A 26,714-nucleotide genomic window follows, 5' to 3' on the forward strand; every position below is an offset into this window, starting at 1 on the left:
GGGCTGGAGAGATGGCTCAGTGGTTAAGAGCATTGCCTGCTCTTCCAAAGGTCCTGAGTTCAATTCCCAGCAACCACATGGTGGCTCACAACCATCTGTAATGAGGTCTGGTGCCCTCTTCTGGCCTGCAGACATACACACAGACAGAATATTGTATACATAATAAATAAATAAATATTTAAAAAAAAAGGAAACACTATAGCAGTGTGTGAATGGGAAGAAAAAAAGCAATCTAGTGACTGGTATTAGGTTGGTACAGAAAATTAGAGGAGGGAAAAGTCAATAGAGGGTAACAGAGTGATGAGTTGGGTGGAGATGAGACCATTGTGCCTAAGGCAGAAAGGAGAGGTAAAGCAATAGAACCACTAACTTAAAACAAGCAAGGCTCTCGGGAGGCTGAGACACAGACCCTGTAAGTCAGGTCAGCCTGTGATGCCTGGGAAACCCACAAGAAGGTTTCCCTTCTTGTGAAAATGAAAAAGGAAAGAATGGGGTGAGGAGAGAGGAAGAGAAAGAGAGAGTTTCTGAGGGAGACCGCCATCATCCTTTTCCCTCTAGATAAATGAGATGATAGAATGGTCCTGGGGTTCTTCTGATAAATTACAATCTAACAGTGTAAACCATGGTCCTAAGGTTTCGGAGGGAGCTAAGAAAGGTCTTTTCCTATTAATAGGGTTTATTGTGGAAGTCCTAGAAAACTGCATATTTATAGCTAGAAGAGTGAAAAGACCATGCTTGGGCATTAAACATGATTCATTGCTATTGTTGAAACATTCTGATTACAAAGGAATATTAATCTTCACAGCAAATGTTAATAGTGCGGGATGCTTGACTCTTGGCTGGCTAGAGACCAAGCCGACTCTTGTATGGGAGACTCTTCTCTCTTCCCACGCCTCCTTAATTTTCTCATAGTTTTTCTATCCTGGCTTGATGTTGTTATGAGATGTTGTTATGCCCAGATCACAGAGTCCCCCCAAAACCAACTAGGAGACCAAGTCCTGTATGTAAAAGCAAAGAGCCTTTATTTTATACAAGTTAGCAAACTCGGAAACTCTGTGTGTCCAGTGTATTGGCGTGATGGGAGAGCCCTGAGCTTAGGTGGAGTTGGGTTTTTATAGTTGCAAAGGTAGGGTTGAGGGATTTCTATGGTTCAGAACCCGATTGGCTGACATTTGTCTAGCGGTGTCCTGGTGAAAAGCAATGGGCGTGTGCTGGCAGGTGATCCTATCAATGGGTGGTGCCGGCTTATGTTTTTTTCTGGACTGCCTCCCTCCCCCTTGCTGCCTGCTATGGCAACTGTGCAGCCTGGGCCCCATATTTGTGACCAGGCTGCCCTGGGCCCCACAGATGCAACCAGCAGAAGTGAAGATAGAGACACGGCTCTCTCTTTGGCTATCAGACCATTGAAATAATGGACCCTAAGAAAATGGAACCACCCCAGAAATCTCATATTGGGAGGAAAAAAAAAAAAGGTTGCCGCTCTGGGGGCAGTCATTAAAGGAACTTGTTTCCTCAGGAAGATGTACAACTTGTCAAGGGGGTTGTCCTGCAGAATGGAGTTGAGATAGTGGTGAGGGTGAGGGAACACGATTTCCTTACTGCATACCTCTTGCCTTCTATTGAAGATCTATCCTCATGTTAGACCCGGAAGATGAACTTGGGGAGTCACTGGACCTCTTTGTTCTCCCCAGTGTGGTCCCACTGAATAAATCTTTTTCCTGCTTTTTCCTATCAGTTTGACTGTCTAATCAGCGAATTGAAGACAAGTGGCCAAGCCTCACTTGTTAGGGTTGCCAGCGTACAGGTCAGACCCTAACAATTCTGGTATCAGTGCCTTTGAAAAACGACCAATGGCTGGGCAGTGGTGGCTCAAGCCTTTAATCCCAGCACTCGGAAGGCAGAGGCAGAGGCAGGTGAATCTCTGTGAGTTCAAGGCCAGCCTGGTCTACAAGAGCTAGTTGTTGCAGGATAGGCTCCAAAATTACAGAAAAACTCTGTCAAAAAAAAAAAAAAAAAAAAAAAAAAAAAAAAAAAAAAAAAAAAAAAAAGACCAATGGCTGGGTATGGCTGCAACTAAGGCATGGGGGTGCAGCAGCAGGAAATGGAGCTGACAGACTAGAATCTCAGTTTGGGTTAAAGATAGGAGCTCTGCTCTCTTATGTATGAGGGTATCAGAATAACAAGAAGTGGTAATGCAGGACAAGTGACAAGCTCTATACGCGCAAGTCATTTCACCGGTGCCTCGGAGCCTCGGGAGCAAACAGTGCCTTGTGATTAAATGTGATAACCTGAGGGTGTCCGACACACAGTGTCACTCGGAAGTTCCAATTTCTCCCAGCCGTGCTCACCAGGGGCTTCCCCGACGGGGCTCGTTGGAGCGGCGGCCGGACGGAACCGGTTCCGCATCCAGGTGGCGCTCTAGGCAGCGCCTCTTCCTTCGCCCCGGAAGTGGTTCCGGGGCTGGGGTTGGTAAGGTCGGGCCATGGTGGGGCAGAGGTTGGGAAGATGGCGTTGCGAGGTTGGGCACAGCGAGGCTGGGGCTGCGGTCAGGCTTGGGCGCCTCCCGTGGGCGGCGGCTGCCCGGAGCTCTCTGCGGCCCAGGCCCCGCGGCTGCTCGGACGCAGGTAATGGCTGCCGCTTCCGGCTTCCCGGTTTTCCCTTGGGCTGGGGTCGCGCGCATCCTCGGGAGACCGGCGGCGGCGATGGCCGCGGTGGCCGCCTGGGGCTCCGGCTCTCCGTTGTTCACGAGTTCGTCCCTAAAGCTGCCTCCTCTCCGCCACGCTTTTCCTTGGTCCTTCGTTCCCTGCTCGCTTCTGAGTGCGTCGCCCCGGCCGTGCGCGGTGGCCGGCTGAGCCCGGCCGAGTTCTCCAAGTCTTTCCCAGTCGTTGCGAGGGACGTGGTGGGAAGGGGAACTAACTTCTGGGTTAATTGCTTGTCCGGTTCATATTCTTGAGAGGAAAAAATACTGAACCCGCTTTTTAGTGAAGCAGTCACAGAGCTGGTAGGGTAGCTGAAGTCTGAGTTCATTTCCTGTGACTGGTAATCGGAAAGCCCGTGCCCCACCCGTGTGCCTTAGTGCCCAGAAGAATTAAAGACAGCACGGAGTCGGGGAATACCTTGCCCGAGAGAAGCCTTTTTCCTTCTTCCCTCCCTCCCTCCCTCCCTCCCTCCCTCCCTCCCTCCCTCCCTCCGCCTTTTTCTTTTCTTTCTTAAAGAGTTGAGACTCAGGTATTGATTGATGGCTTTGGAAAGAAAGTCATCCTAATATTGCCGAGGAAAGTCTATGGCCTTTCAGGTCGGCCAATTTTGCATTAGGTGTAATAAAAGAAAAATTTTCAACACTTGAAGAACTAATTTTGACTTCGAAATTTCAACCAAAGATTTCAACTTTGTGATTTTTACCTGATTTGATGGGACGAAAACACCAAGGAGCCTGCGGTCTTTGTCAACATGTGGGCTAATCAGTGGGAAATTAAGATTCGGCTTGGTGAAGCTATCACGTGATCTTAAAATTCACCTGAGGTGGGCATAGGTCTGTAATCTCAGCTCTTAGTAGTCTGGAGCAGGGGGACGGTGAGTTGGAGCCCGGGGAAAGATCTTTATTGAAAATAAATAAAAGTAAAAGTCACCTGGACCGTTTGTAGAGAGTGTCGTTTCTCAGGTGTAACCCAAAATCAGAATCAGGAAGATGATAAAAGAGGAAGAACGCGTTTTTTGTTTGTTGGTTTTTGACAAGCACCCCCACGTGAAGTTTATCAGCATTTATGGAAAAGGTTGCATACAATATAGCCTACAGTGAAGTTTCTGTAACCCGGGGTAACATAGTTCTTCAGGCATTAGTTAAACAGCCTGGTGTGAGCCGGTTCATTGGTAGAGTGCTTGTCTCGTATGCACAATCTCTTTGAGGCCATAGGCACAAAGCTTCTCAAAGTAGTATAGTCCACTTTGGTTTAGGCCTGTAATCCCAGCACCTGGGAGGTGGAGATTGTAGGATCCTGTTGTCTCAGCTCCCTCCCCCTAATATATGTGATAATGAAAATTCATATGGAAAATTTGAAAGTGACATTCTTATGTTGCATGGAAAAATGTGTCAGATGAGAATGGGTGAGCCTGAAGTACGGGCTTTGCTCCAGTCTCCTGGAGGACACGCTTACTAGGGAATGCAGTTCTTTCTTGGCCATCATTAGTCTGTTCTGAGTGGTGGTGGTTCTAAAATTGCGTGCAGAATGATCTGGGCCTTGTGGCTCTAAAGAGGGCCCAGGAATTTGCATTTTATGTTGTGATTTAGAGGCCTATAAAAATTCAAAGTCCCAAGGCACCTGCCAAAAATCGTTTCCATATTTATAGGAGTTGCAAAATTTTATGATAGAAGATTTCAATAGTCCACAAGTACTAAAATACTTATTTGGTCTTTCACAGGAAACAAAAAAATCATAGGCACCTAAGTTTGAAAGTAGAAACATGGCATGGTTTTCCAATTGAATGAAATCCAAGGGAAACCAGTGGTTGATTGGCACCTCTGTGGGTGTAGTTTTGTTAGGTTTAAATGACAGTCTTTAAGAAAAGTTAGGTAAGATACTCCACAAAGTAGGAAATCAGGCCTATTGTTTTCACTGTCTGTTAACTCAAGATGTGTTTCAGGAAAATAATCTCGGCCTTCAAGGGTTGATATGGAGCCAGGCATGGTAGCTCATGACAGTGATTCCAGCACCCAGGAAGAGGATCCCTGCAAATTTAAGGCTAGCTATGTATGTCTACTTAGCAATTTCCTGGCCAGCCAAAGAAAGCTACATAGCAGAACTGTCTCAAACACAAAACACAAAGTGGGGAGGATTTGTAGAATTTCCTCCCAAGCCTCCCAAACCTGTTTTTAAGTAGAATGATTCTTTTCAACCATGTCTAGACATATTTCTCTGCTTGAGTATTAGGCTGTTTCTTCTCAGCTTTGTTAATAAATGTAACAGTACCAACCTGTATGTATAAGTTGTATTTATACTCACATGCTTACAAGCAATTTATATTAATTACTTTTAACCTCATCATTTAGCCAACAAACAATACATGGATATGAGTTTTCTATTTAAAGTTATGCCTTGGGGCTTGAGAGGTAACTTAGCAGTTAAGGGCACTGGCTGCTCTTCTAGAGGACCCAGGTTCAGTTCCCAACACTCACATGGCAGCTCACAACTGTCTAACTCCAGTTTCAGGGGATCTGACATCTCTAGGTTCCTCAGGCACCAGACATGTACATACATAGACACACATATAGGTAAAACACTCAAATACACATAGATAGAAACATTAAAAAAACTTCCTCGTTTCCAGTTTTCCTCATAATTTTTCACCTTATGTATTCATCTGAATGAATAAAACTAAATGTCTATGCTTTAGAGTTTCAGTGTAATTTTCAAACTTCAGAATTTTAAATGATTGATGAGATGCAGAAGTAATTTTTTGTTCGAATTGATTTTTTTCTGGGTATAGTGGTACAAGTCTGTAATCTAGTACTCAGGAGTCCGAGACTCAGGGGTCAAGAATTAAAGAACCACCATCCTAAGCCACATGAGACCCTATCTTAAAAGGAGAAAGAATAGTCGATAAGTTTAAACTGTTGAATTCATATTCTTAATTCCTGTTCTGGTAAGAACTCAACAGTATTGGACTACAACTTTAGGTCTGCATAATTAATACATTCTGGTAATGATCCTTTGGTTTGGTCCAAAGTGACATTACATGTTTTGATTACTTATTGCTTTATTTATTAGATCTACTTTCGCTCTTTAAAATAATTGGGTTTTAGAGAGATAGCTCAGCAGTTAAGAGCACTCACTGCTCTTGCAAAGGACCTGGGTTTGATTTCCAGCACCCATGTGGCTTCTCACAACTGTCTGGAACTCCAGTTCCAGGGGATACAAAACCTCTCCAGGCCTCTGCTGGCATCAGGCATGCAGAAGTATGCAAACATACATTCAGGCAAAACATCCATACACATTTTGGGATGAGAGAGATGGCTTAGTGGTTAAGAGCCCTGGATATTCTTCTAGAGGACTCAGATTCAATTCCCAACACCCACATGGTGGGTGGTTCACATATTACCTTTATGCTAGCCCTAGAAATCTGTTAGTCTTCTGGCTTCCACAGGCACCAGGTACGCATGAGTTGCACAGACATACATGTAGACAAAGCATTCATCCATATAATTAAATTTAAAACAAAGCTTTAAAAAAACCACTTAGGTGCATTTCACTATAAAACTGATGGTAGTTTAGATAAATAGTAGTTACTTATCTAAGGTATTTTTAGGGAAGTAGCTGCTGTCTTGACTCTATAGTTTGAAAATGGTAAGGTTTAAATGTAAATTCCTTTGACCTTTCTCTTGGCTTTAGGTATTCCTTATTTAAGCCAGTAGGAGGTGTGTGTGTGTGTGTGTGTGTGAGTGTGTGTGTGTGTGAAAGAGAGAGAGACAGAGAGACAGGCAGACAGACAGAAACAAGGGATGTGTATTCAGGTTTCAGTTAGCCAAAATTCTGGATGATTTGACACATATACTGAAAACTGGAAAAATGAGGAATGGGGTTGGCTGTTCAATGGTGTTTGCTCATCAGACTGATAACTGTCATTGAAGGGAGTTTAGAGTTATTTAGAGCAGCCTTGTCATTGGTTGAATGAATGGATAATCCTCTGAAATCCAATTCTTAAATGTAATCCAGGCATGAAGGAGGGAACTGGACTAGGAACAAAAAGCTTTGTTTATTTTGAGACACAGTCTTAACAAAGCTCAGAGTGCCCTCAGATTCCATATGTAGCAGTTCTGCCTCCCTCCATTTCTTGTTTGCTGGGATTACAGGTGTCTGCTACTATTCCTGGTTTGTACTATGTTGGGGATTGAACCCAAGCCCGCATGCGTGTTAGTCAAGTGGTCTACTGACCTATATCTCAGTCCCCCCACTTCCTTCTTTCCTCCCTCCCTCTCTCTTCTTTCTAACAAAACTAGGGCCTTCAGGTGTAGTCTGGGCTAGTCAGGAACACACTATTCCTTAGCCTCTTGTTTAGGGTGTGATGAGAATAAGAGCAAAAGAAAAGTGCACTTCAAGAACTCTGATGGATTGAGTTTGCATAGCTAAAGGAATTTAGAGCCTTGAGTGCATGCACATCTACTACCAAGGAGCTCAGGAATAGAACCATCAGTGTGAAAGATCAATTTGAAGAGTAGAGCACATAGACACACAGAAGCTGGGCCTGGGGGCTCTGGTTAGTAGTGTCAGATGCTTTGAGAAGGCCAAGTTAAAAGTACTCAAACAGCAAGATCGTTTTTGAATGTGGTTGGTGTCCCTAAAACAGTGAAATAAAGAAGAGGTGGGAGGAATTTATCATGTCTAATGATCAGTACTCATCAAATGAAACAGTTATGTTTGCAAGGAATGTCTCTTGGAAACTGACCAAAATGGAAACAGTTATTTTATATGTATTGAAGCTGACAGTTTATGGTTCTACTAGATAGGAGAGACCGCCAACCCTGGGGGGTGGGTATGAGGACATGCTCAAAAAGTAAAATAGAAACACAAAGAAATAGTTTACAACTTTTTCTCAGACAACAGAATCCATATGGAGACTAGAGGAATTCTTTTTCTGATTTTATAAAGTAAAGCCCAGTGGTGTGCTCTCTGAGCTACTCTAGTTTGTGTTGTATTGTTCCAGGGAGGATTAGGGTGACTCCTTGATGTAGCTCTTCACAGTTGATGGCGTCTGGCAGGGGTTGGGGTGGGGAAGGACTCCGCTTTCTTCAAGAGGCCGGCCGCTGGCAGTTTGACCATACTCCAGGGGGTAGGTGTATGGGCAACAAATTGGACTTGACATTTTTTCTTTTTTTTTTCCTTTGGGGTAGGTGACAGGGGAGGTGGGTGGGGTGACATGGTAAAATGGGGAGGTGAATGTCATCAGGGGGCATTATGTGAATTTCTCATAATAAAAATATGTTGGGAATATAGACACCTAGTTGAGATCTTTGCTGTTGTTGGATTGCTATGAAAATAAAGTGAGATGATGACGGCCCAGGCCAGAGGAGGCTCCTAGGGAGTGTCTGTGAGCTGCTCTGTTTCAACCAGTTCCTACCCGCCCTCCACAGGTATAATTTCCTTCTTCAGCAAAAATGTGGATTTAGAAAAGCACCAAGAAAGGTTGAACCTCGAAGATCAGACACGAGGTCAAGTGGGGAAGCCTATAAGAGAAGCGCCTTGATCCCGCCTCTGGAAGAGACAGTCTTTTACCCTTCCCCCTACCCTATACGGACTCTCGTGAAGCCCTTTTTCTTCACTGTTGGGGTAAGAGCTCATATTTTCCTAGCTTCCTGCTAGCTTTGTGTTCAAGTACTGCCCTGGGTGGATTTCTGTAAGAACAGATGGGCGGGACTCAGTGGGACTAGGAAACTGGCCTGCGGATTCAGATTAAAGAATGAATCCAATAATTGCTTTCAGAATTCAAACCTATTACATGAGCCTTGAGGAAGACAATTCTGGGCTTCCTGTTTCATATAGCATTTTAGGTGGCACTAAGTTGGTATTTTATTTATCTGGAGAGCTGCGGCTAGAAATAGGCCTGGATGCCTGACGTTAATAAAGGAGCACAGGGCCTGGCGATGGTGGCGCACGCCTTTAATCCCAGCACTCAGGAGGCAGAGGCAGGCGGATCTCTGTGAGTTCGAGGCCAGCCTGGTCTACAAGAGCTAGTTCCAGGACAGGCTCCAAAAACTATAGAGAAACCCTGTCTCGAAAAAAAAAAAATATAAAATAAATAAAAATAATAAAATAAAATAAAATAAATAAAGGAGCACAGTAGGCTACTGTGCTAGGTAGAATACTGTTTAGAAATGTATTTCCTTTTCAGAGTATTTAAATATTTTCTCTAGTTCACAGGTTGTGCATTTGGATCAGCTGCTATTTGGCAATATGAATCATTGAAATCCAGGGTCCAGAGTTATTTTGATGGTATAAAAGCTGACTGGTTGGATAGCATACGACCGCAGAAGGAAGGAAACCTCAGAAAGGAGGTGAGATAAACCTTGCTTTCTTTATCCTAGCTAACCACAGTTTTAAGAGTCTGATTATTTAGAGCGTATTCTTTTTCTATTTAGTTTTTAAACGTTTATTATTGTGTGTGTTGGAAAAAAGGTGGGGTGAGTGACATGGTATTAAAATGGCGGTCACAGAACGGTTTTTTTTTTTTTTTTTTTGATGCAAGGTCTCATTCTATAGTCCTGCCTAGCCTGAAACTCGAGATCCACCCACCTCTGCCTCCCAAATGCTGTGAATAAAGGCATGTGCTACCATGCCCAGCTTTTTATAGTGGGTTCTGGGGCTCAAACTCAGGTTGGCTGTCTTGTCCCTACTGACGCCTGGCTCTAGAAGGCGTTCTTACTTAATGTCAGCATTCCACCCACAGATGTGAAGTTGATAACATAGCATTCTTTTTTTGTGTCCTTTAAGCACAGTAGGTATTTACTAATGCATGTCTGGCAATGTTGTGGTTGACACAATCACAAGATTGTCCTTCAACCTGCATGTGTCAGAGTCACCACAGAGAGTTAAAGGTTCAGGGGCTCTTTTCTACTACCCTGCTGTAGTAGCCAGTGCTCACTTCCTTTACCTGCTAAAGTAGTTTGTAACAAGATCACAGAGATTGAAAAACATATGTATGTATGTATGTGTGTATATGTACACACACACACACACACACACACACACACACACACGCGCGCGCGCGCGCGCATGCTGCCTGTGGGCTTTGTAGACAGCCATCCAGTGGATTTTACAGCTTCTCTGGTGTGCTGTTTATGGACTGCTAATTTCCCATTGCTTTATGTCCTGACTGTGTTTGGGATGGGATGCCAGGAAGAGATGCAAATATAGAGCTTGTAGAGTTATATTTACTTTGTATGAAGCTGATGGTCTTCTTTCCTCTTAACTGAATTCTCAAAAAAGTTTCTAGATACAGTATTTTTACCTGTCAATACATACTGGGTACTGAGGCCATTGATAGCATACTTAATTCCACATCCATTTTTTTTTAAGATTTATTTTTTATGTACATTGGGGATTTTGTCTGATGTATGTCTGTTTGAGGATGTCAGATTCCTTGGAACCAGAGTCACGGACAGTTGTGAGCTGCCATGTGGGTGCTGGGAATAGAACCCAGGTCCTTTGAAAGACTAGCCAATCCCCAAGCCATTGTAACCACTGAGCCATCTCTGCAGCCCCTCCACATCCATTTGTTTTCAAGCTTCATACTCCCTACCTGCTCAGCCTTGAACTCAGGGCCTTATACAGGCTCAGCAAAGCATCTACTTTTTCTTTGTTTGTTGGGCTCTTAAATTCTTTTTTTTTTTTTTCTAAAGTGTGTTTTGTTTTAGCTGCATCTGTTTCTGTGCAACATGTGCATTCAGTGTCTTCAGAGCTCAGAAAAAGAGTGGTTCTGGATTCCCATGGAACTAGAGTTACAGATGGTTGTGACCCACCATGTGGAAAAGCAGTGTTCTATCTGCTGCCGCATTTCTCCAACCCCCAAAAGATTTATTTTTGCTTATGTGTGTGTATGCCACATATTTGCAGGTGCCCAAGGAAGCTAGAGGGGGAATTAGATCCTTTGGAGCTGGAGTTTCAGAGGAGTGTGAACTGTTCCTGCTATGAGTGCTGGGAACTGAACTTAAGGCCAGCAAGTATGCTCATTGCTGACCATCTCCATGGTTCTTTAAATTCTTTCCTTAAAATTATAGGTGATACGTATATAAAACCTTAATCCAAAAGTAGCTCTCTTTTTAATAATAGTTAAACAATGGTAGATAGATTATTGCATTTAAAATCTATGTTTATTAAAGAAAAACAATTATGGGTACAAGATGAAAGATGAAGTCCTGGCCTGGCCTGGCATGGTTGCTTGGGCCTTTGTCCCGCTACCTGGAGATTTCTGAGTCTGGGAATTTGAGGAAAGCTTCAACAACAGAGCAAGCTCCTAGTTAGAAAGCAGATTCTTAGAAACCCGTCTGCACCACTGTGCATGCAGCTCTGGGGACTCGCACAGTTATAGTTACAGAAATGGAATCACATGCACACTAGGGTGCTGTTCCTTTTCAGTCTTGACTTTTCATATGAACGTCTGGCTCAGTTTCATAGTTAGCATTGTTTTTGAAGCAAGATGTCAAATATGAGCTCAGACTGGCCTTGAATTTGTTATGTGTACAAGGATGATTTTGAATTTCTAATCCTCTTGCCTCCACTTCCCAAGAGCTGTGCTGATACGTGTGAACTAGCAAATTGTTTTCTGTGTCCTACTATGGAGCTCAGGACTGTGCATGCCAGGCACACCACAGCCCTAGAATACTTCTTACTCACACATCTTAGACATGGAAGCATTTCAAGTCGAGAAGTAGAGAGGCTGGTGTAATGCAGCCTGCTTGTCAAACAGTTCCCAGCACCCTTTCCCTTCCTTACTAGAGCATTGGGGAGAAGCCATCAGTGTATTTAGTCCCTAAATATTTCAAAGCGTATTCTGAAAATGTAAGATCCTTCTTGTCTTCTGAAGTAAGCTGCATTAAAAATGTGGCCCCAGGTGCGATGGCAGAGGCAGGCGATCTCTGAGTGTCAGGACAGTCAGGCCTCAACAATGAGACTGACTCTTTCAAGAAAAATGACAATTTTAGTGAAAATTACAGATAAGTTTTATGTTTTGAAGATTTAGTTTATTTTATGTGTATGAATGCCTTGCTTGCGTGTATGTGTGTGCACCATGTTCATGCCTGGTGCTCACAGAAGTCAGAAGAGGACACTGGATGCCCTGGAACCCAAGTTCCAGTGGTTATAAGCCACCCTGTGGGTGCTGGGAATTGAACACAGTTCCTTTTTAAGAGCAGCTGGTGCTCTTATGCATTGAGCAGTCCTCCAGCCCTTTCCTGCTGTTTTGAGATGGGTTTTGCCCTGATGTTCAGGCTTACCACCAGCTCCTGGGCTTAAGTGTTTCTTTTGCTTCAGCCTTGACACCATGCCTAGCACCTAGTTGTAACTTTTTCTTATTTCTTTATTTTTTATTTTAAGATATACATCGTGTGTGTGTGTGTGTGTGTGTGTGTGTGTGTGTGTGTGTGTGTGTGTGTATGTGTTGGGGGAGGTGGCAGAGGCCAGCAGTGTATGTTGGATATTTTGAAACTTTTTACAAAAGTTTGGGATATAAACTTCAATCCTTATAATTTTGAAAATCTTGCCCACTGAGCCTTTTCTCCAGTTTCTTAGATTTTTTGTTTTTTAAAAATTAAGTTTATTGCCGGGCGGTGGTGGCGCACGCCTTTAATCCCAGCACTCGGGAGGCAGAGGCAGGTGGATCTCTGTGAGTTTGAGGCCAGCCTGGTCTACAAGAACTAGTTTCAGGACAGGCACCAAAGCTACAGAGAAACCCTGTCTCGAAAAACCAAAAAAAAAAAAAAAAAAATTAAGTTTATTTTATTTATTTTTTTGAGTTAGAGTCTCATTGTATAGTCCACACTGTCCTGAAATTTACTATGTAGACCAAGCTGACTTGGAATTCTCAGAGATCTGCCTGCCTCTGCTTCCCATGTGCTAGAATTAAAGCCTTTGCCACCACTGCCAGCTCTTAGTTAGCAATTTTAAACTTGATAGGACCTTAGCTCCTACTTCTTGTAATGTGACTCTGTGCTTGTCTCTCTTGGTAGGCCTCATGACAGTGCTGCTAGCTAGCCTTGATTACTGCATTCTGGCAGCACTTGGAGTTAGAAATGGATGTCTGAGCAGTGATTCTGTAGAGTGTCTGAGTATAAAACATGCTATCAAGAGGACACAGATGCTGATGCCGACTTAAACATTTCCCCACAGCGCAGCACAGCACAGCACAGAACCAGCTGTCGTCTTAAAACAGCAGATAGTATAAGGTTGATTGGATCTTTAATTCATTTTTTGTAGCCTTATGCCTTGCAACACATTCTTATTCTATCATTGAATTATCAGTTTTATGTGTAACTGTTTTTTGTACTGCATACATTATTGTGTTTTTCACAGCATTTTTTAGTATTTAGCTCTTTTTTTTCCCCTGTAGTTAATCATTTATATTTATACCTATAATTAGGGAATTGTTAAAAGACTTTTTCAGTAGGAAGAATGTTAAAATGAATATTATGTGGGAACAACAAGGGAGATGCTGAAATTGGATGAAATTAGTTACTTATCAAGGACAGTAAACTTTTTCTCTAAAAATTGTAAAAGATCGTGATGCTTAGGAGACATGAAATTAATACTGTTAAAGAAGTTTCTGGTCCTCCAAGTTAAAATTGAGAAACAATGTTGTGACCAAAGGCTTCATAGAGGTTGATAAATTGGGCTTGACAGGTTTCTTGGTCACAGCCACTATTATTTTAAAGAGTTCTGGAGTATGTAATACAAGAAAAACGTTTCATTTGATAGGGAATTCTTTTTCTTAAATAGTTTCAGTCCTAAGAAAAAGCACCCGCCTTTCCCCTTAGTCTGAAGTGTTTCACATAGAGTTATATGCAATTTTCCTTCTGTTTTAGATTAACAAGTGGTGGAATAGCCTAAGTGATGGCCAGCGGACTGTGACAGGTTTGTGTTAGCTTACACGTTTTAGCCATTCAAGGGAAGAGAAATCAGAACGAAAGGTACAGTATGTCACAGGCAATGGCTTTCATACCGTGCTTACTGGTGCCTTAGAAGACAGGGAGTCTCTGTACCTACATACCTCTGTGATAGTGCAAAGTAATGTGGAGGTGGGCATGATGGCCCACGTCGGTAGTAGAAGGACAGAAAGATCAAGATCAGTTTGTGTTATATAGCAAGGCATTATCAAAGTCTGGATAAATGTTTTCAAGATGTCCTGGATCGCTTTTCTGGTTTGTATATAGCATGATATCAACCAGATTAACAGTACTGCTTGTAAATATTCATGGGTACTTGTAATTCCCCATTAAAGAAGGTGGAAGAATGCTGGGATATAGCATAGTTGGTAGAGTGCTTGCCTAGCAAGGCTCTGGTTCAGCTGCAGCTCTGCACAGACTCAGAAAAGTGGCACATGCTTGTAATCCTAGCATTTGGGAGGTGAGGCAGAGGATCATAAGTTTAAGGGAACATGAAAGGTTTGAGGCCAGCACTGAATACAGAAAACAAGAAAGAAGCCAAAGGAGACATTGCTCAAGTCTGAGCTGCAACGAAGTTGTTTCTGTTTTGTAGATGAGGAGACTGGCTTCTAGAGAACGAACTTTTCTGTCCTCTTTAGTTGTTTGAGAATTTTATTCATGTATAAAATGTGTGAAAAAGAACTTTTTGAAGTAAAACTGCTAATAAAATAGAGGTTAGCTTTAACCCAAGTCCACCTTCCTGCCTATTAACTCATGTTCAAAAGGTTCCCTTAAATGTGAGCATGCAGTCATGTAATTCATGCAACCATGGGGATTTCATTTTGTTTTTTTTTTTCTTTTCACCCTGATTTGAGGAGTGAAAAGACAGAATCTGTAGATCACACTGGCCTGGAACTCAGAGATCTGCCTGCCTCTCCTCTGCTTCTTGAGGACTGGGATTATAGGTGTGAACCACCACACACTTGCTTCTTCTCTACATTTTTATGGAAAGACACATCTGACTTTTCAATGTAGTAGCTTTATGATATTTTGTGGACTTAAAAACTTAAAGAAATGGATTTGTAAGTTCTGTGCAGTTACATAAGTAGTAAACATGATTTCTAGAGAGTAGCCGGTTACTAATTACTCTCAAACAGGGTTAGACTTATTGGTACCCTGTTTCTTTTAACTTCTTGGTAGATAAAAGCATGTTTACATTTCTTAATTTAGACTGTTTCTTCTATAAGGTTAATTTTTCCTCACTTTATTGGAACCTGATGTGATTGATATGCTTTCTTTAGAAAGCACTTTTGTTTTTCTGAATTCATTGCTTTTTTTTTCATAAATGGCACCAGCTACCTTGAAGGTAAATGTAAGCATCTTGAGGACAGCAGTGAGATTAGCCTATACTGCGTACATAGTAGCGGCAGACCCTGAATCAGCCGAGTAAGGCTTTTCAAGTTGCCATAGTCAAGGTTGTAGAACTTATTAGGCACTGTGATCTTAATAAATACAATCACTTCAGAGGTAGCTCTGTAGAGAAGCATATCTGTTTCCACTGAGATTAATATGTTTTGTTTGACTGTTTTCAAAAAACAACCAAAATTAACAGCATTTCCTTAGGGTCGCAATTTTTTTTATTTCAAAATTACATCTATTTATTTGTGTGTGTGTGTATGTGGTGTGCATATGACACAGAATGCCTATGTTGAGGTCAGAGGACAACTATCAGGAGTTGTTAAGCTGGTGTGACCCAGGGATTGAACTCAGGCCCCAGGTTTAACAGCCAGCACAGCCATCTCAGCCCTCCTTCAGCATTTTTATTGCATTTCAGAGTCGCTTGCTATGTTGTGTGTTCCAGGACCATAGGTTTTCTCCCATTTAATATATGACAAGGCATGGGCTCAAACTTTAAAACTGTTTCTCAGCTGGGCATGGTGGTCCACACCTTTTCAGGAAGATCTCTAAATTCAAGCTAGCCTGGTCTGTTCAAAATTTTTCCATGTCAGTAAATAGTTAATTAAAAGAGTTAGAGCTGGAGAGATGGTTCAGTAGTTAAGATTACTTACTGCTCTTCAGATAAAATGAATTTGGTTCCCAACACCCACATCCAGTGGCTTACACCCACCCGTAATTCCAGTTCCACAGGGCTGCAGCTGCTCTGTGTGTGCACATACCCACATTCAGACACACACATACATGTAGTTAATGATAATACAAATCTTTAAAAAATGTCAGGCACTGGACATGTAGGTTAGTTGGTAGAATGCTCACCTAGCTTTCACAGAGTCCTGAGGCCAGTTCTTAAACTGCAAATACTCATGGGTGGTAGTGTCTGCCTGTAAGCCTAGCACTGGGACGGTGGAGGCAGAGGATCAGGTCATGATTGACTACCTAGTGATGCAAAACTAGCCTGGACTATTTTATACACACACACACATACACAGAGGGGGTGGGGAGGAGGAAGGGGGGAGAGAGAGAGAGAAGGAGAGGGAGAGAGGGAGGGGGCACACATGCACTCTGGGAGTTAGGCTAAAGGATTATGTTGAGTTTTAGCTTAGCCTGAGTTACATAATATAACCCTATATCTTAAAATCAGTTGAGTGCTAATTAAAAATTAGAATTCTATCCTAGAATCTTTCTACTTTTTATGTTTTATTAATTTTATTCATTCATTTAGTGTGGGTGAAGTTGGAGGCATACGCAGTGTCATCTTTGGTCGCTTTCTCCCTAGTTTTTGAGACAAAGTCTTCCACTGAACTGGAAACTCAATGATTTTACTAGACTGGCCAGCAAGGTCCACGATCTTCTGGCCTCCACATGTATATTCATGGCTGTATATTATTTCCCCTCTTGGATCTTTGATGGGGTTGAAGACTAGATAATTGTAGTTACTTTCTTCTCCTGACTTGGCTAAGTCAGTTATTTATTATATAAGATTTAAGCTAGTTAGGATAGGATATTTGTTCTTATTGTATATAATTTTGTATTAGGCTTAGAACTCTCTTATTTAAACAAAAAAGGGAGGTGCTGTAGGAAGGCTTGCAGCCTGTGGTTACCCACCTACTGGGGCGTGGTATATATGCAGATGCAGAGCCTGTGTCCGCCCCTTCTTCTTCCTTTGCCCTGGCTGCTCGTTTGGATTGTGGATTGTTGGATTTGATCTCTGTCCACCGTTCAAGCAGAGAATTCTGGTTTGTGAGTTTACCCCTAAATAAATACCTATTTCTCAATTCTGAGCTAGTGTGGGATTTCTTTTAAGCATCCAATCATCACTGATGTTGCTTTGGAGTCCTTGTGTGGCTGTTCTTGAAAAGTCAGTTTTTAAAGGTAGGGTATAAAGCTCCTTTCAATTTGTTTTTAGTTTTATTATTTTGGAATGTATCATTGTTGTGTTATTGTTATTATTTCAAAAAAGTATCTTCCTGTATAGCCCAGGCTTGCCTGGAACTTGCAGCTGTTCCCTGCCTCTGACTCCCAAGTGCTGGGATTATAGGTTCCCAGCCATATCTGGCTTTGGAAGTTTTCTTGGTCTTAATCAGAAATACCTCCATAGTCTCCAAGTTGATTAGGGTAAAATGTAGAGGGGTGTGTGTGTGTGTACAGCCATGAATAAATATGTGGAGGCCAGAAGTTGGTCATGCCTCTTCCTCAGTTGTTCTCCACCTTAGGACAGGGTCTTCACTCAACTGGAGCTCACTGGTTGACTAGCAAACCTCAAGATCCCCCTGTCTCCATCCATCCATGTGGGATTGATTAAAGGTGTGCATGAGCGCACTCATCTTTGTTTAAATTTTTAAAAACTTTTACATGGGTATTAAGGATTTGATTCAGTTCCCCGTGCTTGCACAGCATCTTTACTGACTGAGCCAGTCCTTAGCCCAGGAAGAAGTCTATGTACTTACTCTGTTGGTGTCTGTGAGGTAAAGGAGAAGTCTGAATAGCCTTCTTCAGAGTTTGACTTGACACTGGTGCTTTTCCATTTTGATTACTTTCCCATTCTGCTTAGATTTTCAGCCTGACTTTGGGTGGGTAGGGGTGGGGGATTCCCTAAACAACCCTGTAGCAAGCTTTTTAAAATACAGTCAGAATTTCTTTTGTGGAACTGTCAGCTCCCCAATAATGACATGGAGACTTAATATTATGAAAGCTTGTCCTTAGCTTAGGCTTTTCCCAGCTAGCTCTTATAACTAAAAGTCTCTATTAATTTACATTCTGCCATGTGGCTTGGTAATCTCTGTTTTGTTCCATATGTCTGACTTAAAAGTCTCTGGCGATATCTGTGTTCCTAGGTCCCTCTTCCTCTCCCTGGAAATCCTGCCTATTCTCTACTGCATAGCTCTTGGCCATTCAACTCTATTAAACCAATCAGAAGGCGCCTGAAGTGGAAGCACATCTTTACAGTATACACAAATATTCTGCAGCATTTCCCCCCTTTTGTCTAAATAAAAGAAAAGGGTTTAACTCTAACACTGTAAAACTATATATAAGAAGAACAATTATCAGATCTAAATAAAAAGGGAAAGATTGTAACTCTAACATAGTAAAACTATATACAATAAGGGCAATTTTCAGATAAGAATTATGTTCACAATGTATAGTCCATGTATATTTTCAAATTCAATGTTGACAGAGGTTTCTGTCCCGGGTCCTGCAGCCATTCAGTCCCAAAGAAACACTCAGAGGTCTACATTAATTATAAGCTGATTGGCCTAGTATCTCAAGCTTCTTATTAACTCATAACTTATGTTAGCCCATAATTCTTATCTGTGTTAGCCACGTGGCTTGGTACCTTTTTCGGCAAGGAAGTCATGTCTTACTTGTTCTGTGTCTGGGTGACAACTGCAGACTGACTTTTTATCTTCCCAGAATTCTCCTCTTGTCATTGCCTCACCTATACTTCCTGCCTGGTCACCCCACCTATACTTTCTGCCTGGCTACTAGCCAATCAGCATTTTGTTAAACAAGTACAAGAAACAAATCTTTACAGGGTAAAAACCATTGTCCCACAGCAGTTCAGAGAAAGTACTGTATTATTTATACTATTTTAATGAGTCCAAAGTTTTAACTTAAATAACTTTCTATCATAACTTGTATTACCATCCTAAAAATATCATTTTAGACCTTAAAGCATCTTCTTAGATCAACAGTTTAATTTTTTTATCTCTCAATCTTTATAAACTTTATATCTCTTTTGTAGGTTTTTTTTAAACTGATAACAAAGAAAAGGATATAACTATCTAGTCTTCAATTCCCATCAGAGACCCAAGAAAGATATAATATTACCTGAGTAAGCAGAAAGTGCAGAGCAAACAATTTCTAAAACTAAAATTACAGGGACAGCTGGGTTCCTGGATGGTCACCTAAGGATTAACATTGGGGCATTCATCTTTGGCTTCTGTAGAATAATATCTGACAGACTTTTCTGTGAAGCAAGAATTTTGAAGGAGTGTCCTACCTTGTCTTGGCAAAGTTTGGCAGTCACTTTCTTTTGTGTCTTCCTTGTCCAATTTGGACAGCATATTGTCAGCAGTCGAGGCAAGGAGAGTTTCTTGTCCAGTGACTAACCTTGCCACAAATAAAAGCAAACTGTGTTAGTTCTTTGATTCCCATCATTCTGTTTAAAAGTAAATTGGTGCTGCCAGAAGCAGACATCTTTCACTGTCATGAAAAGTCTTATGTTATTAAAAACATTTTAAATGCCATATTCTGTAGGTTTATGATGTGTTTGAAAACCATCTTTCTATTTAAATTTATCTGTTTGACCTAGAATACATACCTAACATTACTACATGTTTGATTGTTATAGATGACTACTAACTTGTGTGTCTTTATGATACTAAACAGCTTTCAAGAACTAAAACTTTACATTTTTAAATGAGCTGCATAGGTGTAACACCTTAAACAAGAATAGAAAAATATATAAAGTATAACAAAAGTAACCCTTAAATTTGTATCATATACAAAATCCTTACCAATGTAAAATATTTCAGAACTAGTAGTTGTTTTTTAGTTCAAAAGTAGACTCAAGAATTCACCCTTTTATCCCATCCTTTTTATACTAAATCCCCCTATTTTTCCTTCAGAAAGAGATCCCTGAATCTAACCTCCTTTGCTCAGCTTTTTTCCTGACCATGACCAACAACAACTTATAATCAACCCCCTAAACAATGATAACCATCTATATTCCATTGAACAACCAAAAGCCACCCATCCCACCTCTTGGGAATGTGGGCATCGTGTTTTCTAGACTACTTCAATTGTCTGGGGGTGATGGTATCTCTAAGAGACCCTGAAGAAAACTGGGTAGAGACATGGTAGATACTTGAAGCTGATAGGCTGGCCAGCCTGGAGTACACAACCCAACACCAGTTAGCGATAGAGACCCTGTAACAGCAAGGAAGGCAAGAATGATTCTGAAAGTTGTGTGTGTGGTTCTGCCATAAATAAATAACTTTGTCAAAATAAAAGCCAGTTCTAGAGCATTTGCAGCTTTCCAGAAAAGCCTTGATTTACCACCATGTGATGGTTTTGACACTTTAAAGGCATTGACATGGTTTGTGCTTCTAAGCACACTCCCCCTTACCAAATATATAGTGCACTCATGTAATTGTGGCAGGGAAATGCCAGGTGGACTGGATCAGGCTTTCTTGGCTTTTATTTAACGTTGTCAATTCTATTTTGTAGGTATCATAGCTGCAAATGCTCTAGTATTTTGCCTATGGAGGGTCCCATCGCTGCATCGAACCATGATCAGATATTTTACATCCAACCCAGCGTCAAGTAAGTTTATCTTGTGTGAATTTATTTTGAGGTAGAAATAATATGGAAAATATGGTTTGTTTTAATCAGAATGTTACAGGAATGAGATATTTGTCAGTAGTTAAGCACAAAGTACAGAGGTAACCTCCCCCCCACCCCCCCGCAAATTAGATATGTGGCTGGAGAGATGGGTTAGCAGTGAAGAACACTGACTGCTTTTCCAGGGGACCCAGGGTTTATTTCAGTCACCCACATGGTGACTCCTAACTGCCTATAACCTCAGTTCCAGGATATCCATTGCCCTCTTCTGACCTTGTTTGAGCACCAGGGGCACACGGACATACAAACAGACAAGCACCCATACACTTAAATTAAAAGAAATTAAAATAAAGATTTTGAAGTTAAGATCTATAATCATTCATGCTTATTTTTTGAGGACAATGTTATATGTTAATTTTGTGTCTGTAATTGAAATAATTTCCTCATGCTATTGTGATAAGGACAAGGTTTTGAACTTCAGAATGATCACTGGATGCTTAAGTAGGGACATCTTAGGAAATGCTCTGTTAAACCATCTCATTTAAAGTTTTAACTGACTGTTTTGGATTCTTATGCTTGATTTAATAACAACAATGAGACAAGGTTAAAATGAGCAAAACTTATGGCCTAGTATTGCATGTTTACCACATTCTTCCTTCTCTCGTAGAGGTTCTTTGTTCTCCAATGTTGCTGTCAACGTTCAGTCATTTCTCCTTGTTCCACATGGCAGCAAATATGTATGTTTTATGGAGTTTCTCATCTAGCATCGTGAACATTCTGGGTCAAGAGCAGTTTGTGGCAGTGTACCTGTCTGCAGGTAATAGCTATACTCTGAGAACGTTGGAACTGTAAGACTCACTTCCCTACAGAAGGGACAGAGGAATGGTTACAGTGATATTCTGTACACAGCAAATGCTTGGGATGGATTTATCAAACGTGTGTATAGAAGGGCATCACAGACAAATGGAATTGTTCCTTCCCTGCTTCTCTTCTGATAGATTCCAATGTATGCTTGGTTTTCAGTAAATCAAGCTGAAATTCAGGAATAGACTGCTATTTAAACATAGCATTTTTATCTCCCTGGACATTGGTTTTGAATTCAGATCAGCCATCTTTTATATAGATGGTTTCCAGACTTCCCAGCTATCTTCACCATGTGGCTTATTTCCCCCAGTGTGTTCAGTTGTTAGAAATCTTTAGCCATCAGAGTAATTTGTGTTGGGCTGAAGACATAACTCAGTGGTGTGAAGCCCTTACCTAGCATGCACATGATTTAGGTTTGGATCCTTAGCACCAAAAAAATTAGTGAGTGTCCCTGGGAGTGGTGGTGGCTTATGCTACAGACCAGCATTTGGGAAACTGAGGTACAGGGTTTTATGAGAGTTTGAGGCCAGCCTGGGCTTCAGAGTAACAGCCTGTCTCTAAACAAAGCAGTAGTGAGTATGCTCTGTTCTCTCTGTAGAATGGCCTGTTGGCTGTCCTGGATGGCCTCTTCTCCACATCTCAACTGGGGAATTGTAGCATAGGATTCCAGGTTGCCACTACTGCAGAATGAACAGTTGATCAAATTTTACTTTTAATTTTATTTTATGTTTATGGGTGTTCTGTGTAATAGTAGTAGTAGTAGCAGTAGTAGTATGTTTTTTACTCTTTGCTCTTTGTGGGGCCCGCCACCTGGCTCCCAAATAAATCATACAGAGACTTATTCTTAGTTATAAATGCTTGGCCTTAGCTTGACGTGTTCCTTATCAGCTTTCTTAACTTATATTATCCCTTTGCCTTTTGCCTCTAGACTTTTCCCATTCTCTTATTTCTGTAAATCTTACTCTGTGGATTGCTGTGTAGCTGAATGGCTGGCGCTGGTGTCCTCCTCCTCTGGCTACTTCTCCCCCTCCCAGATTTCTACTTCTATTTATTCTCTCTGCCTGCCAGCCCAGACTGTCCTTTCTCCTGCCTCACTGTTGGCCATTCAGATCTTTATTAGACCATCAGGAGTTCCAGACAGCAAATATTGCATCTTCAGAGAGTTAAACAAATGCAACATAAACAAAAGTAACATACCTTAACATGATATTCTCTAGCAATTTCGCCTATATGTGTATTTATATAGCGCATGCAGGGCTTGCTGAGTCCAGAAGAGGGTGGATTTCCTAAGCCTGGAGTTACATGGTTGTGAGTCATCATGTGGTGCAGGAAATTGAGCTGGGGTCCTCTAGAAGAGCAGTCCTTAATCCTAACCATTGGGCCATGTCTCCAGCCCGTGGAGTTGTTTTTATAAATGACTTGGAGAAGCACACTTTTATCCCAGCATGGGGGAGGCAGAAGCAGGTGAATCTCTAACTTCAAGCCAGCCTGGTCCACAGGTCCACAGAGTGAGGTCTAGGACAGCCAGGGTACACAGAGAAACTCTGTCTTGAATCTCCTCCCCACCAAAAAAAGACACTGAGAGTCAGGTGTGGTGGTACATGCCTTTAATCTCAGCATTCAGGAGACAGAGGCAGGCGTTCGCTGTATGAGTTTGAGGCGAGTGTGATCTTTATAGTGAGTTCCAGGCCTGTCTCCAAAGAAAAGAAAAATGATGTCGAGTCCTATGGCACTAAAGCCAACAGGACCTAATAGAACCCCCTGGTCTCTGGAGGTGACCCCAGGGATCTGAGATAGCTGGTAAGTTTGAGTACTGGCCTTTTTTCATGTTGTAGATTAGGAAAATGATACCTGAGAGGTAAGTGGATACCCTATGTCACTCGGTGAGTCATGTGTGGGGTCTAGGAAAGGACACACCATTCAAGACATTGCCCTATAAATGAGTTGAAATGATAGTAGAATGGGCTTCTTCCTGGCACCCTTAGATTGATCTGAATAGAAACCTTACACCATTGCTGTAAGCCCAATACTCAGGAGGCTGTGGTTTGAGGTCAACCTGGGCTACAAAGCAAAATACGCCACTAAAGAAGAAAAGCAAACCAGTACTACAACTGGAGTGGAGACTAAAATACAGACGCTAAGGGCTGGGGCAGAGTTCAGTGGTAGTGCTAGTCTGGTGTGCTTAAGGCCCTGGGCTCAATTAGCTGTATGTCTAAAAGAAAAAATACAGTAATATTTTTTATAAGTAACTTGTTGAAATGTGGCTTATTTCGTAGGTGTCATTTCCAATTTTGTCAGTTATGTGTGCAAAGTTGCCACTGGGAGATACGGACCTTCACTGGGTGCAGTAAGTAGTCTTCATTTCCCCTCCCTCCCTCCCTCCCTCCCTCCCTCTTTTTCTCTTGTATATCTAATTAAATATTTTCTGATCTAATTTTAAATTTCATTGAGAAATGATTGTTTATAAGAAAGCTGCAAATGAGTACAGCTTCCAAATACTCTCATCTTGCTGTTCCCTTATGTCTTACAGAATCCGTCTAAGAGTAAATAATGAGTAAATTAACATGGAAATGATTGTTTGACACATTTTTGTCAAACTTGGAGTTTGTACATTTGTAAAGTGAAGTGTTGAGACTGCAGCTTTTTTACTTCACCTTTGTTGGTTGTGTGTGCCATGTGTGGTTGCTCTGGGACTTGTGTTGGGGGACAGAACGTAACTTGGTGGAACTAGTTCTTTCCTCTTTTTTTTTTTTTAAATTTTGTTTTATTGTTTGTGTTTTTGAGACAGGGTCTGACTGTATATTTCTGGCTGGCCCGGAATTCACAGAGATCCACTTGCCTTGGTCTCCTTAGCTGAGTGCTGGGATTAAAGGTGTGTGCCACCATACCTGACCTGTCTCTATAGCTTTTAACTATTGTTTGTTTGTATGTATGTACTGGAATATAGTACGTTTTGGAAAAAGTATGTCAGAATAACGAGAGCCCACTCTAACATTAGATAACTATCATTACATACTTAAATCTGCTACTGTGCTCTGAACACTACCTAGATTCAGTCACTGGACCATTCATGGTGGCACATGCCTTTAATACCAGCACTTGGCTAGCCTGGTCTACATAGAGGGTGCCAGGTCAGCAAGGGCTATGCTGAGACCTTGTCTCAAGCAATGAAACAAACCAACAAGTGCTGTGGACATTTTGTGTATAGCCCCTGTGTGGACAGTGCTTTCATTTCTTAGAGTCGAGTGACCAGATCATAGGGTGCTGATGTTAATGTTTAAGAACCTACAGACTGGTAGCACATGGACCACTGTGTTCTGTCCTTTCTTGCCAGCAGAATGTGAGAGTCTCAGGCTCTATGGCTTCACCCACACACAGTGTGGCCTGGTGGCTATTTTCCCCAATAAAAGCTAATGATGTTGATGATTTTGTGTTTGTTCTTCAAGCATCATCTTTGAATTATCTTTTGCTCATTAATATTTTTAATTGAGTTTGCTAAATATTCACAATATGTTCTGGGAACAAGGGCTTTGTTAGGCCGTTGTTTGAGATGTACTTAGATACATCCTGTTCCCTCTACCTTCCTGGCTTTTATCAGGATTTTAACCAGCAAACATTTTTTTTTAGCCTACCTTGTCTTGTCTTGAACAATTTCTTTCAAAGAGTATGCTGTTAATTTGCATGAAGCTTAATTTACTTATTAGAAGTCACTTTTGGTGTGCAGTGAGGAAAGTTTCCCTGACCCAATCACAAAGACTTTACTCCTATGTTGTTTTATTTATTTAATTCTGTGCTTCATTTTAAATCAAATCTGAAGTCTTAGCACAGATCCACTAGCTTTTAACACTTTGCCATGCATCATTTCCTCTCTAACCATACTTACTCTTTTCAGAACCATTTGAGCAGTTCTCTCTCTCTCTCTCTCTCTCTCTCTCTCTCTCTCTCTCTCTCTCTCTCTCTCTGTGTGTGTGTGTGTGTGTGTGTGTGTGTAAGACAGAGATAGATACAGTGTCCTTGGGCACACATATGCTGTGGTGTGCAGATGAAGGTCAGAGGACAGCTTTTGGGGTTGGCTCTTTTTCTGCATTTGGTTCTGGGTGCTGGATTCAGGTCATCAGGCTTTAGTGTCCAGTGCTTTCTGTGTGTTGAGCTACTGTTCTTAAGAAAAGCTTTCTTATATTGTGTCTCTTTGTTTCTGTATACTTCAGCATTGCTTCCTAGAAACACAAATATTTTTCCATAGTCCACAGCACCATTATTAAAGAGATAAACTTTATAATCCATATACCACTTATGAAGTTGTTCTAGTACCCCGTAAGCTCATGTATACATTTAGTTGTTAATTTTTTGGGCTTCTCAGAGCTGTCACATTTCTGCAGGTTGTCCTTGTTTTTCGTGCTCCCAGTGGTTTAGAACAAACAGGGAGGCTATTGTGGATTTTCTTTTTCCTCAAGACTCAATCAGCTTGTCTGTCTTGGGCGGGAATATTAGGTAAATGGTATCCTCAGGACCATTTCTGCTCGGACCAGGCACGTGGTGTCGTCTTTTTGTGGTGAATGTCTCAGATGTTGTCCAGCCTCTATACTACATTTTTCTTTTAAAGTTAATATATGTGAGGAGACGTTTTTAGATTATGTAAATACTTTGTTCATCAACTTCTCCCTGTCACACGCTCTACTGATAATAATATCTGTTGATTATTTTAGTTCGAGTCTGTTTTCACGGTGATTCTTTTTGCAAAGGTGACATGTGTACCCTCTTAGCTAGAATCAGCACTGGCACAGCCCCTTTGGCTCTAGGTCGTAGTTGAGGTCCTCATGCTGCCCTTTTTGTGTGCTGGGCTCTTACGCCAGGACTCCTTCAGTCTGTCACAGTTTGCCTTTCTGACCCAATACTTGAGAAGAATGACAGCGAAGCCCTTTGTAGAGTGTCTATGGAGATTTATTATTTTTGATAAGTAGATTTGTTCTTAATACATTGTTCCTTTAATAGACATCTTTGTATCTGCTGTGACCTGTGTTAGAAAAAAAAAACTACCTGAGTGCCTGCCACGCTGTGTTTTTACCCTGTTCTCTGCACTTCGCACTCGGATCTTTGAAGTCCTCTGCCAAGCTGTGCAGCTCACTTGGTTCTGCTGTGTTGTTCTCCAGCATGCGCTTCCTGTCTTTTCCCCTAAGCTCCATGCAGCTGATGGCCGAGTCTGGGTTTCCATGTGCTGCCTTGGCACACAGCACCTCTCCTTCTGATCTCAGAATTGCTTGTTTTTCTTCAATGTCTTTCCTGCTGTGCTGTAAGGGCCATAAAGTTGTAATGTTTTTTCACCTCTGTGTCTCTAGTGTATAATATCATGCCTACTGTGTTAGGATTCAAATAGCTGAATGAATGTGTATCATGAGAGCTAACTTAAACAAGGAATTATGAT

The 26,714-nt window shown here is 41.6% G+C and overlaps 1 protein-coding gene across 1 annotated transcript in view; it reads left to right on the forward strand.

Annotated features, from left to right (window-relative positions):
• The first annotated feature begins 2,449 nt into the window (after positions 1 to 2,449).
• Positions 2,450 to 26,714, forward strand: part of Parl (presenilin associated rhomboid like) — a 29,009-nt gene continuing 4,744 nt past the window's right edge. The window contains exons 1-7 of the mRNA XM_050146399.1: positions 2,450 to 2,624; positions 8,126 to 8,321; positions 8,906 to 9,046; positions 13,568 to 13,616; positions 20,315 to 20,410; positions 21,096 to 21,245; positions 23,569 to 23,639. Of these exons, the coding sequence (XP_050002356.1) occupies positions 2,506 to 2,624; positions 8,126 to 8,321; positions 8,906 to 9,046; positions 13,568 to 13,616; positions 20,315 to 20,410; positions 21,096 to 21,245; positions 23,569 to 23,639 (822 nt within the window). The 5' untranslated portion in view covers positions 2,450 to 2,505. The remainder of the gene's footprint in view (positions 2,625 to 8,125; positions 8,322 to 8,905; positions 9,047 to 13,567; positions 13,617 to 20,314; positions 20,411 to 21,095; positions 21,246 to 23,568; positions 23,640 to 26,714) is intronic.

This window comes from Alexandromys fortis, unplaced genomic scaffold (genome assembly GCF_014885135.2).
Source record: "Alexandromys fortis isolate MF-2015 unplaced genomic scaffold, M_Fortis_MF-2015_v1.1 scaffold_56, whole genome shotgun sequence".
In the NCBI taxonomy this organism is placed as follows: Eukaryota; Metazoa; Chordata; class Mammalia; order Rodentia; family Cricetidae; genus Alexandromys; species Alexandromys fortis.